Source organism: Centroberyx gerrardi, chromosome 12, assembly GCF_048128805.1.
Source record: "Centroberyx gerrardi isolate f3 chromosome 12, fCenGer3.hap1.cur.20231027, whole genome shotgun sequence".
NCBI lineage: Eukaryota > Metazoa > Chordata > Actinopteri > Beryciformes > Berycidae > Centroberyx > Centroberyx gerrardi.
The window spans coordinates 29,006,768-29,021,126 of record NC_136008.1 but is presented as its reverse complement, the minus strand read 5'-3'; the positions used below and the strand labels follow the sequence as shown (position 1 = coordinate 29,021,126).

The following is a 14,359-nucleotide window of genomic DNA, read 5'->3' as shown; positions in this document are numbered from 1 at the left end:
ACCATGGAACACACAGGTAATGAGCCTAGTACTGGTAGGGTTACCCCGACATATCAGTTTGCCGATATATTGAGTTTGATTGATTACATATTTATTGTAGAATTGATCAATACTACACTGGTTGTTTATAGGAAGACCTTAACCTTAATTCCAAGCAAATATGCATGAATATGTTTTATTGTTATTATTATCATCATCCTGGGTTGCAATGAAGAGTTTTAGTGTCCCATGACGGTCTAAACGTTGTTTCAGAGGCTTTTCCAATAAAAATCTACACTTAATACTTGTAAGTTTTTGGGCATGAAAATGGTCAAATTCAAAGATATTGAAAATCAAAAAAAAAAAAATCAATATCAGCCTTCAAAAACTCATATTGGTCAAACCCTAAGTACTACTAAGGATAATAAGACCGTTTCCTCTGCTCATCATTCACTTCAAAACCAACAAAACAAATTCAAACCACCAGATAACACAGCCAACAAAACCAGGAAGGTGAAGCCTGACATCTAAAGGTAAAAAGCATGGTACTGAAATTGCCATCTGCTATTGGCTGATCTTTGGTGCCAGGTGTACTCTAGAAGGTGACCTGGCACCAAAGATCAGCCAATAGCAGATGGCAATTTCAGTAGCATGATTTTTACCATTATATGTCAGTCACATGTCCCACAGTCATTGCGGGACATGTGACCTTCAGCGGGAGTAAGATCTGTCAAAGCGAGACTAGTATCCAGTGAGACTTCTCTGTAGGTATGTTTAGCTTAACTACTAGCCTTTATGCACGGTGCTTTGCAATGTTTGTCCTTAGTAGGCCTCCGTAGTGCAGTGGCTTTGCTGTGGTTTATTTACAAATGTGTTGCGGTTTCTGTCACCCTCTAGTGGTCAGAAAATGTAGCTTATTGCAGCTTTAATATGTGAAGGCCACTGTAATAAGAGGTACCTCTCTGCGCAGGATGCAGTGCACCATGACGATGACAAAGCCTTCCAGCGAATCAAAGACAGCGAAAAGGATCTGGAAGAGGGCGGAGCGCCGGTCGGTGATAGCCAGGACGGCCGACATCCATGTGAGGGCCAGCAGGGGCAAAACCACGCAGGAGCTCCACAGTGACGCCCTGCAGGACGGGAGGGGAATGGCAGTTAAGGAGAGCCCTACTCAACCTTCATCAAGATGACAAAGAGGGCAAGACTACAACGTTAGCTAGCATTAATTGGCTAAATTGTGGATCAAAATTCATTTAAAGATGTTTCATATCTATAATTAGCTAGGCAGGTGAGGATACTAAAACATTGCCAAGAGATAAACTGATTTCATTTCTTTTCTACTATCTAAAAGGTAGAGAATAATAATGATGAAAATACACCCTAAAGTTATCCTAAAACTCTGAACAATCTCCTACTTGCCCTTACTAACTGCCCTCATTGATAACATAGTTAGCAACCTACAACTCTAACCATGCATAAATACATATCACATCAAATACTTATGCTACTATCACAAACAAAAACATACATCCATTATCTGTAGATATATATGTTCATAATTCACATATATGACATGCATGTATGTTCAAGATGGTTCAGTCAAACCATAGAGGATCTAGTGCCACTGGGAAGAGGAGGAGCGAGGATGAGCAGTGGGGGAAACAAAGTGAAATGAGGCCGAAACAGAATGCAAAAGACAAATAGAAGAGGCAGAGGATAGAGGTAGAAGGACAGAGAGAGAGAGTCTGGAGAATCGTCATTACTCTCACTTTGCAAGTGCTGCTTTTCTTTTTCTCCTGACTCATTCCGTCTCAGTCTCACCATTTGTTTTGATGTGCATATTCTGGATGAACAAGGACGTTTTCAGTTTGTGTGTCAATTTCATTCAGAATCTCTAACTAGTGAACAGGTGCTAATATTCATAAAGGCTGCCAGCTTTATTAGATATACTTAACTAGGGTTAGACAGATATCAGTTTGCCGATATTGGCCTTTTATTAACAAATCTGATATCATCCACCTCCGATAAGATGGATATAATGCAGTTGGATTGATTACGTATTTACTGTTGAATTGATCAAGTATACACTGGTTGTCTATGGGAAGCCCTTTACCTGAATTGAGACATTTTGGTCAGATTCCACACATGTATGCATGAATATGTTGGCCTCGGTCCGTCCGTGATGCACAAAACGGCACAAAGCTTAGTGGAATCATGCGTCTGTGTTCCGCCATTTTAAAAATTGCACTGAGAGGCCTAAGTGGGGCGCAACAAAGTTTAACTGTCTGTACGTCACGCACAATATCTTGGATCCTCCTCTTCCCCTTTCCCTGCTGCATACAATCAATGTCCACATTAGAGCCACGGACCCCCATTTGATGAGATTTTGTCTCTCGGACCCAAATCTAAGAATATTTGTATTGTTAGATATGATTTTGTCCAGAATTCCATGACTATCTGTATAGTAAGTAGAGAGATAACAGTGAAACTATGATCAAAAGTAATTTTTTTCTACATTCTCTAAGTGTGTTAACTTCTTGTAAATTAAATAATGGTGAAGTTTAACAATTCATCAATTTGCTGGGGACCCCCTAAAGGACCCCTGGTGGTCCCTGGACCCCACGTTGAGAACCACTGTTCTACACTACACTCTGCATCATTTGTGGGGGGGTGACGTTTACTATTTACATGTTTACCGTTTACTTGTCTTCAACGGGGAGTTTTAGTGTCCCTAGTGTCTAAATGCTGTTTCAGAGGCTTTTCCGCCCTGACAAGAATATAATTCTGGGGGAAATACTGAATACTAAATATTCTTTTAAGGATTTTTTGGCACGGAAATGGCTGAATTTGAAAGATATGGAATATTGGGACAAAAAAGCAGCTTCAATCGAAAAAATATCAGTATCAGCCTCCAGAAACCCATATCAGATGAACCTTAGCCTTAACACACTTCTATCAGATAGTCTGCCATCTGTGCACTCATGGAACACACGCGCACACACACACACACACACACAAATTGATACAACAAAGTGTATTGCCGTCCTCTCTGCATATGTAGCCATGGCCTCCTCTAATCAGCACTATGTGACGGTAATGGTCTCAATTCACACACACAATCACCATATTTTCTAAATCTAGATATTTTTTAAAATATATTCTAATATAAACAGGCAACAACACATGCATAAATATGTACTGTACACACATACGATACACAAACACCAACCGGCATGCACGCACACACGCACGCACACACACACACACACAATTTGCTTTCATCAACAGCGTATAAGCTCCAGCAGCCTCTCATATTGTGAAATCCTCCCAACCAGGGCACCGAGGAGAGGAAGAAATGAAAGAGGGATAAAGGAGAGAGAACAAATCAAGTGAGGGAGAAAGAAGGGGAGGCGTAGAGGAGAGAACAGAGGTAAGAAGAGTTAAGGAAAAATAATTAGCGGGACTAACATGGCGTTACTGGTAGCTGTGGTGGAAACGTCAGCCGAAGAGATAACTCCGCACTTGGCACATTTGAGCGTCATATTGTACAGTGGCACTGTCATCTGACTGCAAAGTCAAATTAACACGCTGTAACATACACAAACAGATACAAATGCACCTGCACACACAACTCACATAGAGGCGCGCTCGCACACACACACACACAAGCACACGCACGCACGCACAGTGAGTCACAGTATTCTCGCGCTATCTCTCTCTCAGGGCTATGGGCGAGCACATTTGTGTGTGTGTGTGTGTGTATGTTCATGTTTACCTGTGTGTGTGTGTGTGCGGTGGTGGCTGGGGGGAGGGGGGGCAGAGATATAGCCACACTGGGGGGGGATATTTTATATTTCACCTTATGTCTGCTTTTCTTCACAAACGAGCAGTTTCTTTAGTGGGCAGTGGGAGCTTGGCCTGCGGGGAAAGCTGGGAATCGATGTTTCGCACCCTCGCCCATTTATCTGCTTGAAACGCAATAAAGCCATAATCTAAATGCCTAATTTAAGGCGTTTCATATGTCTATTGAGGATTTACGTTGTTGCTGCTCTGGCGATCTGTTTGTTATGGAATAACAGAATAAATCCCAGTGAAAATCTTCACCCGTTCTTTCTACAGCATCTATGCACCGCTAGCCAGGCAGATTGCTTAACACGAGCATTGCCAGGCTCTAACACTAAGGCTTACACACACACACACATTTCAAACTTCAACTTACATGCATACACATACACATGCACACTATGGGCTCAGACAGTCATTACAGTCACTGTTCACTACATAATAGGTAAAAGGAAAAATCCCCCTCGATCTTCTTCCACTGTTACACATCATCAATCAGTGATGTTCGGTGCATTCCAGGAGTTGCTTTGTGATGAAGTGTTGTAATTTGCTTTTCTCTTTTATCCACTTTCCCTCAACCTGCCTCGTCTACTTCCATTTCAGTTCAGTGATTTCTTATATTTCCCAGAATGCCTTTCAACCCTTACTTAAAACACATGTCTTGTGGCTGCGTTGCATTCTGGTCTGTCGAGGCTGCTGTCGGCGGAGAAATTGGTCTCTGCCTCGTCTGCGATGGATTTCTCCCTGTATGATTGTTGAATGTCTCTTGGTGCAAAATGGCGGCTCTAGAAAGAAGCCCTCGCTCTTTGATTCTGAAGGACTGACACCAATGTGAGCCGAGAAATACAAGGTACAAAGATAGATGTTTTTTGGGTGGATTTTGCCTTTAAGCAGTTAAGAATTACTATGTGTTCATTGAAGGACATGGCATGAATTACTTCTGTATAAGTTTTCCTGCACAATACTACGGTAGAAGCAACAAAAGATTATGATTTCTGGGTATGGATACCCAGAAGTTGCCTTACTGTATGTTCCTTACAACACTCAATACTCCCAAAACTCACAAAAGCGTCCAAGACTTCCATCTATAATTCTGTATATCTCTCCACTGTCGCTGCCAGTCAAGGATTGAATACAACGCCGGAGACATTGACAAGTAATAAGAAACTAATCTGTTACCATATGGCCTCCTGCTAAACAACAATTAAAGTCGAAGAGCTGAAGGAATCGATTCTGTAGCCCCTGGACGCTTGGATTAAAAATCACGTAATAGAAGAAATTCAATTTCAAGTAAAAGGGCAATACAACCACTAAATGTGTGCCGTAGGCAGTGATATTAAAAAGCAATCAGCATTTTTTGAAATACAACACCATTTCCCTTGTCTTTGGGATCGAGAGGCAGAGGAGGGTGGGGGGTGGAGGGGTGGGGGGGGTGAGATGCAGTAAGCCGAGCCCCAAAAAAAAAGATCCGACGTGGACGAACGTCAAATTGACCAGGTTCAATCCATTAATTCGACTCGACCATGAACCTTGTTCTATACGTTCTTCATGATGTTCTAGAGTTTTGCTCCGATTTGAATACCAACCTGTTTTAAAAGGAGTTGGAAGGAGTTTGATTACTCATAAAAAAAAAAACACTTTTACAACTCAATGTTTGATCAACCTGCTACTAGAATCTGTCGACACACAGGGTAAATGATTCAAAATAGTTAAGCGTTTGCCGAGGTGGCGCGTGCAATTATGCCGTTACCATGTAGTGAGGAAATACTGGTGCTGGTTGGAATTAGACCTCTCGTCTGTTTTAATTTTCCCAGCCAATTACGGTCTAATTTTGGTAGGAAAGAGCCTCACCAGCGAGGCAGTCTCAGAGGTGTGAGCCATCTCGCCTGGTACAGATGCTGCTCACATTAATTAGCTTCATTAAACATGTTATGCATTTGAACCTTGAGAAACGCATGCAGGAGGGAGAAGGGAGGTTGGAGGGGTGGGGTGGGGGGTTCAGACACCAAGAGGAGAAAAAAAACATTATGACACCTTTGCCTTTTTTCTCTGTCCACCACAGAGAGAACAACAAACAGCCACATCGCTGAGAGTTCTCGCAACAATCGTACGATCCGTTTCAGGCCGGTAGAGGCTGGAAGACGCCAGTCACATCGTGTTCAGATAACACAACCTACTGTCCACCGACTCTTGCCTGAATGGCCTCAAGATGTCGCTGCAATTCATTTGTGTTCGAGTGTGTTTCGAGTCTGAACGTGACCCGTTCAAACCTTTGGAAGAATTCTGGACGACATAAGAGGCGTAAGAAGCAGCTGGTCGACGACAGAATCCAATGCAATGGCTTCCTCCTCACGTTTATACGAAACATATATGAAAAATAGACAGTCAACATTTGGATTTTGTTAAAACCCACTTCGAACGTCTCAGAAACTGAAAAATCCATGTTCAAGTCCACCATTTGCGCAATTCCACATCTAGGTGGCGACCAGTTCAGCCTCTAGCATTCCAAGACCAAATTTAAAAATAAGAGTGTAACGCAGGCGTTTGTACATTACGATTGGTGAACTTGGACATGAAGATTTATGTTGCCAAGGGCGTGTTCACACCAAGCATGTTTGGAGTGGTTTCTTTGAACTCCAGAGCGTTTCCTCCTTTAGCTGGGTTCATTTGGACAGGCGAGAACAATGGCATTCGACCTAAGGTGAGTCTATGTCCTCTTCCAAGAGAAGTGCGGTGCGGTTTGTTAGGAGTGAGAACGTAATCCAAAACAAATACAGGAAACTACCACAAAACACTCAAGTATTATGGGTATAAGGAGACGGACGGAGGCATCTCATAGCCAGCAGTCCTCATGCTTGGAAAACCTAGCAGAACAAAATGAAGTCTGGACTGATGCTCATATTCAGCTATTTCTTCATGTGATATGAACACCAGAGAAGGGAAAGAGTGCAGACAAGTCCATCATCAGATGGACACCCCCCCATCAAACTCTCTACCTTGGCAATATGACAGGTTACCTAAATTCTGTACCATAAACAAGCTACTTGTGAGTCCATGTGACTTTTGTCACAAGCCCTGGTTCACTTGTAATTGGGCAGTGTGATCCTAAACAAACTGAGTTCAACTATGGTTCGAACCAAAGAAAACGGACCAAAGTTGATTTAATGACACAATCAAACTTTTGAATGTCTATTTCACATCAGTCTGTTTTGTATATACTCAAGGAGGAAGCCATCACATCAGATCCCGTCTCCAACCAGCCGCTTCTTGCTGCACGGCATGTGGTCAGATTTCTGAATGGGTCGCGTTCGAACTGAAGATGCAATATAAAAAGAAAATGCAAATAAATCAAAGCGACATTTCGAGGCTGTTCGGGCTTCACCAGCTCTTATTGTCAGACAACTGTTTACCCCAACAGTCAGAGAATACAAACACTTGTACAGATGCAAACATGCACACTACCATACTAACGACCTTGCACACATGCATTCCCACACACTCGCACACAAATAAAAAAAATATTACTGCACTGCAACTACTGTTTATGGAAAGTCAATTAGATCTTCTCTAAAAGCATACCAGAAATTGTCAGAACCTGAGGCAATAATGTTAAGATATGTTTATATCCAGCTAACAGGAGTTAACATAAATTGCAAGGTAAATAGCGAGGTAAATAGCGAGGAAGTAATAGTAAGCCAATCAGAGGTGCTTGCTAGAGGAGTAGATTCAGCAGGTTTGGTGATGGGCAGGGCTGGTAGCCATACATTAAGACGAGGGTGGGATGGGCAGGGTTTTTTTTACCCAATCACTGATGACATGGGAGGGGGCTTCTGAGACTGATGTGTTCCTGATTGAAGAGCCCTGAGTGAGAGAGAGGGGATTCTGTGCAAACTCAAACATGACGTTTCAGACAGCAAAAAACAGGTACAGTTGAACAGAGAGATCATTGAAGAAAAGCAAACATATTGTTCAGAGAGAGAAAGGAAAATAATAATAACATTTGGATGCACCAACAATGCCAATGGAGACAGAACAGCCTGCGGGTAAAGGGGAGCAGGGCGTATGTGTTGTCACAAATAGCTCATGTTTTGTGCCCATATTAAATATCTTTAAATTTGACAATTTTCATCCGAGAAAAACTAATGTATTCAGTATTCAATTTGCCCTGAATTTTACTCTAGTCAGGTTGGAAAAGCCTCTGAAACTGCATTTAGACCATGGGACACTAAAACTCTCCATTGAAACCCAGACTAATGAATTTCTTTTATGGGGCGACCCATCCCACCTATTCAATGGTAGGGGATATGATCGCCTTTAAATGAAGAATTAATTTACAAAAATCCTAAATTGAACAACTCTAAATAAATAAATCGAAATAAAATGGGAAAAGACAAATCAAATATCATGTCATGTTTTCCAGACTGCTGTTCTGGGAGGAACCTCATATCAGCCATCATGTCAGAGGTGGATGACATGACAGGCTGACATCCGATATTTAATAAAAGAACAATATCGGCCCAACACATCGGCAAACCGATATGCCGGGCTAACCCTTTCTTTAATCTGCATAACTTCCCATTGAAAGCATCCATGATGTCTGCAATATAATTCAATGGAATGAGAATGACAATAGCACTGAATGTGCTGTGCAGCACAGATAAATCATGTTGAGTTTTTTCTGAAATCTTGCTGTGTAATAGCCCTGCTTCCCTTTACTAGAAACAACCAAACAGGAGAAAAAGACAATGATGGATTTACAAAAGTTTACATCAATAGCAACACCTGCAAACAAAGAGCAGCTGGAGGAAAATGCGACACATATGAAAATTAAGGAAAGCAATGAGATGAGTCATCATCTTGCTGAGTCTGACAGGACCAATAACCAGTCAGTCTTCTCCACATCTTTCTTTTTCTTTCTATCTATCATTCTGCTCCCCTTCTCTATTTAGCCCCACCACCCAACAATTTCAAAAGCATTGATCAGAGTCTTGACTATGTGAGAAAATACATTTTCTTTCACCCTGTTTTCCTTATCTGCTCTTGGTTTTATTCAGCCTGTCACATTCCTCAGTCCTGGCCAGTCCCTTTCTTTTTCTGTCCTCCTTATCTCCTTTTTTTATCCCAATGGTGTTAAAAATGAAATGTCATCTTAAACCAATTTCCCAAACTCTGGTCCCATGGCCAAGGATAATTTCAGATAAAGAGCCAATCATCACGCTAGTCCCACCCCCTAGCTAAGCCGCCAGGCTGGTTATAGGTCGCCAAGTAAAATGGATGTGTGGTATAAGGCATACCCCGCCCTCTCCTTCAGTTTCATATCAGTAATGCCGTCTTTGGACACCAGTTTGTTAAAAACGAGAATCCCAATAACCATGTTAACCTGCCAAAGAGAAGAGACACATGATTAAAGCAGGGCAGAAGATTTTCACTCAGAAATTCAAAGCATGCAGCACCATTCTGATGATGACGACGATGTCTATAATGGCAAGATGATGATGGCAGCATGCACATAAATGAGTCACCCAGAACATACACACTAACTGTAGTAAGTTTAGACTCTACCATCTCAAATGTAAATGAAAGAAACATCAGGCATTCAATGAAGTGAGAGGGGAAAAAATAGCGAAGAGGATGGATTGCTGGATTACCAACATATAGATTACTCATATAATAATGTGCTGATAAATGCATACATAAACCATGAGCTCTGTGAAGTTGAAGCTATATTTCACATAAAGGGTGCTACATTGAGAGTTTTAGCATTAATAAATCGTTACCACATAAATTTTACCACAATAGTATAATTGCCATAAACAAACAAGACCATCACTGAGAAGATTGGCAGCCTCTACCAGCGTCTACGCTGCATTTTACATTGAGAGCTTTACGGCACAAAGAGAGATTGATTTACAGCACAAAACAGCACAAACAGAGCTAAGGTTTTCAAGAGTTTCTGGCAATGGCAGGTGGTGGCAGGAGTGAAAGGTCAATGGAAAAATCACTTCCAACATGTTTATCCTCTTCAGAGAGGGGAAGGTGGACAAGAAGCAAAGGGGTTTATGGGAAATGTAGTCTTAATTTTAACAATCACTAGCACTAACAATAGCACTGGGGTGAGATAGAGGCTACCAATCGTCTCCACCATGGTCTCATGAAAATGACACACACGGCACCGTTTAATGTCGCGCTCCTTTTGAAAATCTGTTTTAACATGTTGACACGTCCACAAACTACAGCAATGTGACCCTAATAATATTTTCTTTCTGTGTCCGCTGCTGTGTTTTTCAAGGAGTAATTGTATTTGTTTGCGCTCCTAACAGGAAGAACTGACTATGGACTCGCTTTCATGTGATTGCTTTTGATTTTTCCCCACTTCTAATCTTGTGCTGTTTCTTCTGTTATAATTTTATCTTATTTTATGTATTTTCTTTCTAACCTATTTCCTTTTTTAAAGTTTTTCCTATTTTTATCTCCTTTCTCCTTTTTATGCCTTCCTGTAAAGTAAACTCTGCTTTTAGATATGTGCTGTAGAAATAAAGGTTATCATTATTATTATTATTATTATTATTATAGATCTCTGTGGATGTCGTAAACTGACTGTTCATGAATTCATGGTGACATGCATGCCAAAAAAAAAAAAAAGTCTTCAAACATGATTATTGCCTTAAAACTGTTAGAAGATGGGAGTTTATGGCTATGGTTAGACTTTAGCATGGGCTTGGTTTTGGCTTTGGATGCAAACCAGCTGATCAGAAAGAAGAAGTACCAAGACTACAGCTGCAGCAGGTCCAACAAATGCATAGAGAAGACCTCCTTCCAGAGACAGCCAGCAGCTACGAGAGAGAAGGAGGAGGAGGACGGAGGGATGTACGGATGCGGAGGGATATGATTATGAGAATCAGGGGAAGGGAGATGGAGGAAAGAGGCGGGGAAAGTGGGGAAAAAAAGATGAGGGGTTGTAAAAAATGGAGGGGCAGAATGGGGCGAGAAGGAAGAGGAGTGCGTGAATGACGAGAATGGTAAAAGATAGATGAGAGAGAAAGCATTGGTTTGATTAACAGAACCGGGGGGGGGAGGAGAAAGAGGTTAATTATGCTGCAACCATAAACCCTCGACAATGTATAATATCTCTGCATAACACATAGCTTTTGAAGATGAGGCATATACAATAGCAGATCTAGAGGAAAACATAGGATGCTCACTAGCTAGGTGTTCCATATCCTTTTGCCTTGGTGAATCCCACTGAGATTGCCACGACCAGGGCCGGGAGACCTGGGAAACAAAAAAACAAAAACATAAAAATGTAGATTAGCATCACATAGAGAGAAATGGAGAGAACCATGAACAGTGTGACGGGACGGCGGACGGAAGCCCCACCCCAGCCGAGACACAGGAAACGCTTGCGTATGATGCGGTTCCGGAGGCGGCCGGTCACCGCCATGTAGGACTGCCACGCCTCCGTCAGCACCCAGCAGAACGAGGACAGGAAGAAGAAATGGAGAAACGCGGCGACCAGGGTGCATAAGACCTGAAACGCACAGAAAAAAACACAAGAAAAGAAGGAAGGATATCATTTTGAATGTGCTGATACCGATATTAGATTGATAAAAAGGTGCTACATGTATCTTTTAACATCAATAAATCACCTCATTCGTTTTGAGACATTAGTATAATTACCGCAAACAAAAGAAACCCTGCATTTTACATTGTGTTGGATTGCTTTACAGCACAAAACTAGTTTCTGGCAATGGCGGATGGCGGAAGGAGCGAAAGGCCGATGGAAAAATCACTTCCAACATGTTGATCCTCTTCGTGGTGTGGGAGGAGGGCAAGAAGCAACGGGGATTATGGGAAATGTGGTCTTAACGTTGAGAAACAACAATCGTCTCCACCACCATTTCATTTGTTTACTGTAATTATACCAAGGTATCACAACTAATTTGACAAATATTTATGTGGAATCTGATCAAAATGTCTCATTAGAATCAGTTCAGGTTAAAGGCTTCCCATAGACAACCAGTGTAATACTGATCAATTCTAAAATAAATATGTAATCAATCAAACGGCATCATATCCATCGTATCAGAGGTGGACCACACTGACTGGACCAGATCCCATATTTAATAAAAGGACAAAATCAGCAAACCAATACACCGGCCTAACTCTAGTTGTAGCCTTCAGGATCGTACGTGATGTTGGCTATGAGTCTCTGATTGGCCATTACCTTATTCCGCGTCTGTGTCTGTCCAATGAGAATAAGGGCGTTGGAGGAGATGATGGAGAGGCAGAAGTTAATGAGGATGACGGAGCGCTCGGAGCGAATATACCTGCGGGAAAATAAGGCAAAGAGGATAGAGTTGAAAAGCAGTGATTGTGGTCCTTTTACTGAACATCTAGTGTAACAGACTTCCTAATGCCGCTGTTTCTCATGCGAGGCGCGTCATCTTACCTCCAGACGGACACGTAGATAATGATGAGCAGCAGCAACGTGAGGGAGGACACTCCACAGCCCACGATCAGAGTCACAGACGGGAGCTGTGTTTTATCCATGTTCTGGAAAAGAGGCAGACAAAGCAGAGAAGAAGAATGTGAACGAGGTGGAAGAGGTATATATATCTATATGGTGAGGTACTTCAAGGCACTATTGCGTGGGGGAGGATGAGGAAAGTCTATGAGTCTAATGTCATAGTAAACTAAAGTCAAATCAAGTGCGAGAAAATCAAAATAGCTGCCAATGTGTTTCAGTTTCATCAAGTCAAAAAAGACAAAAGCAAACAAAAAAAAACAACAACATTTGTTCACATGGTGTAGAGAAGAAAATGAGTAAGTGGTTAGAGTGGTAAAGCTCAGTAGGATGCCTTCACACTCCCACACATAAGGCTGGGTATCGTTAGGATTTTACAGATTCCGGTGACATTTTCGACTCTTCTCATCGGTCCGATTCTTTATCGATTCCCTTATCGATTGCTACTGTATAAATCGTCTGGGTAAAAGACTCCATACAGCTCTAGGGGAGTTAACTTTGTTTTACTACGCAAGACAGACATCGCTGTGTAGAGTTACTGTTGTCTCAGAATTGCTTTTCAAAACAGCTTAAGCATATCTGGCATAAAGCCTTACTTTAGAGAACAAAATACAAGATAAAAGTGAAAAAAATTCAAGTAATTGGAGGTCAACATCACAGAACGAAAACAAAATATTTGCCACTGACTGTATCTGCCACTTTACTGGGTCGTCCAAGCGCATTCTACCTGTAATTACGATATTTCCGACAGCACTTGAAGGCAGCATCTGCTTGCTACTGTAGTGACGGCAAATCTAGGAGATAATGAGGTAAATATTGGACTTTTGGAGTCACAGTGCAATCGTTTGGCTTCAGAACACTTATGATTATGCTGCACGAGCTGTTTGGAGTCATTTTATTGCCGTTTTTGGAACTCGCTGTATGTTATATGGATATATTTTATACGGTCTATGATATGGACATACAAACTTCACCGGTGTTTCGACCCTGGTTTCAACTGATGTGAGGGCGAGTATGTTCGTGACCCGCCTGCGTCAAATTATGGCATTGTTTGCGATACCCAGCCCTACCCACACACACACACCAGAGTTTCCCCACCACTGCCTTATGTAGCTGCTAACCCACTTTCATGAATTTCATTAGTCTGGGTTTCAACGGAAAGTTTTAGTGTCCCATGATGGTCTAAATGCTGTTTCAGAGGCTTTTCCACCCTGACAAGAATATTCTGAGGGAAAAACTGTCACTCACACGCACACATACACACACACACACACACACACACACACACACACACATGCACACACACACGCACACACACACGCACACACACACACAGGCATCTGGTATCTATGGCTGGAAAGAGGTTGGAAGGCTTGCTACTGTTTGGGCCTCGGCTGGAGAGCAAGGTGATTTCAAGGTGATTCAACACAGAATAAAAAGAAACACCTCAAACCAGAAACAACACACACACACACACCTACTGATGAGTGCCAAGCAAACATTTGCATTCACGTGATATATGGTTTACATAAATAATCCTTTTCTACCCTGAAAACTGGCAGCTACACCATCTCCATGCTACTGTAGACATTGTCTTGGTTGCCATGGCGATGCTGTAACATGGCAGCAGCAGCTGCAGCAGGGTGCATGGGTATTGCGTATGTGTGTATGCACGCCTGTGCTAGGGTTAGACTGCTATTTCAGCTTGCCAATACCGGTCTTTTATTAAAAAGGCACAATGAAATGAAAATAACCTTCACCTTGTTAGCTAAAACACCTTTTTAACAATAAATGCCAAAAAGTGTACACACAGTTCTTTCTCCTCATATTTTTATGCCTAAATCCCATTACTTTTACTTCCTGGGGAACAGTATATTTGTAGTGGTTACTTCATGGCAATAATGGTACGGTGGTGAAAGCCCAGTTCCTTTTTTCCTAAGACACCATGGTTGTATCCCGGTGGCTCATCTAAAAGAATTTCACTGGTATGGCTTTCAATGGAGAATTTTAGTG

The 14,359-nt window shown here is 41.9% G+C and overlaps 1 protein-coding gene across 1 annotated transcript in view; it reads right to left on the bottom strand.

Moving 5' to 3' along the window:
- The window catches only part of adgrb1a (adhesion G protein-coupled receptor B1a), a 77,044-nt gene that overhangs the window by 6,619 nt on the left and 56,066 nt on the right, over window positions 1-14,359 (bottom strand). Inside the window, exons 18-26 of the mRNA XM_071902064.1 lie at window positions 12,272-12,375; window positions 12,047-12,149; window positions 11,200-11,350; window positions 11,025-11,094; window positions 10,589-10,655; window positions 9,117-9,202; window positions 7,624-7,683; window positions 3,448-3,546; window positions 938-1,109 (exon numbers count right to left, since the gene is read on the bottom strand). Of these exons, the coding sequence (XP_071758165.1) occupies window positions 938-1,109; window positions 3,448-3,546; window positions 7,624-7,683; window positions 9,117-9,202; window positions 10,589-10,655; window positions 11,025-11,094; window positions 11,200-11,350; window positions 12,047-12,149; window positions 12,272-12,375 (912 nt within the window). The remainder of the gene's footprint in view (window positions 1-937; window positions 1,110-3,447; window positions 3,547-7,623; window positions 7,684-9,116; window positions 9,203-10,588; window positions 10,656-11,024; window positions 11,095-11,199; window positions 11,351-12,046; window positions 12,150-12,271; window positions 12,376-14,359) is intronic.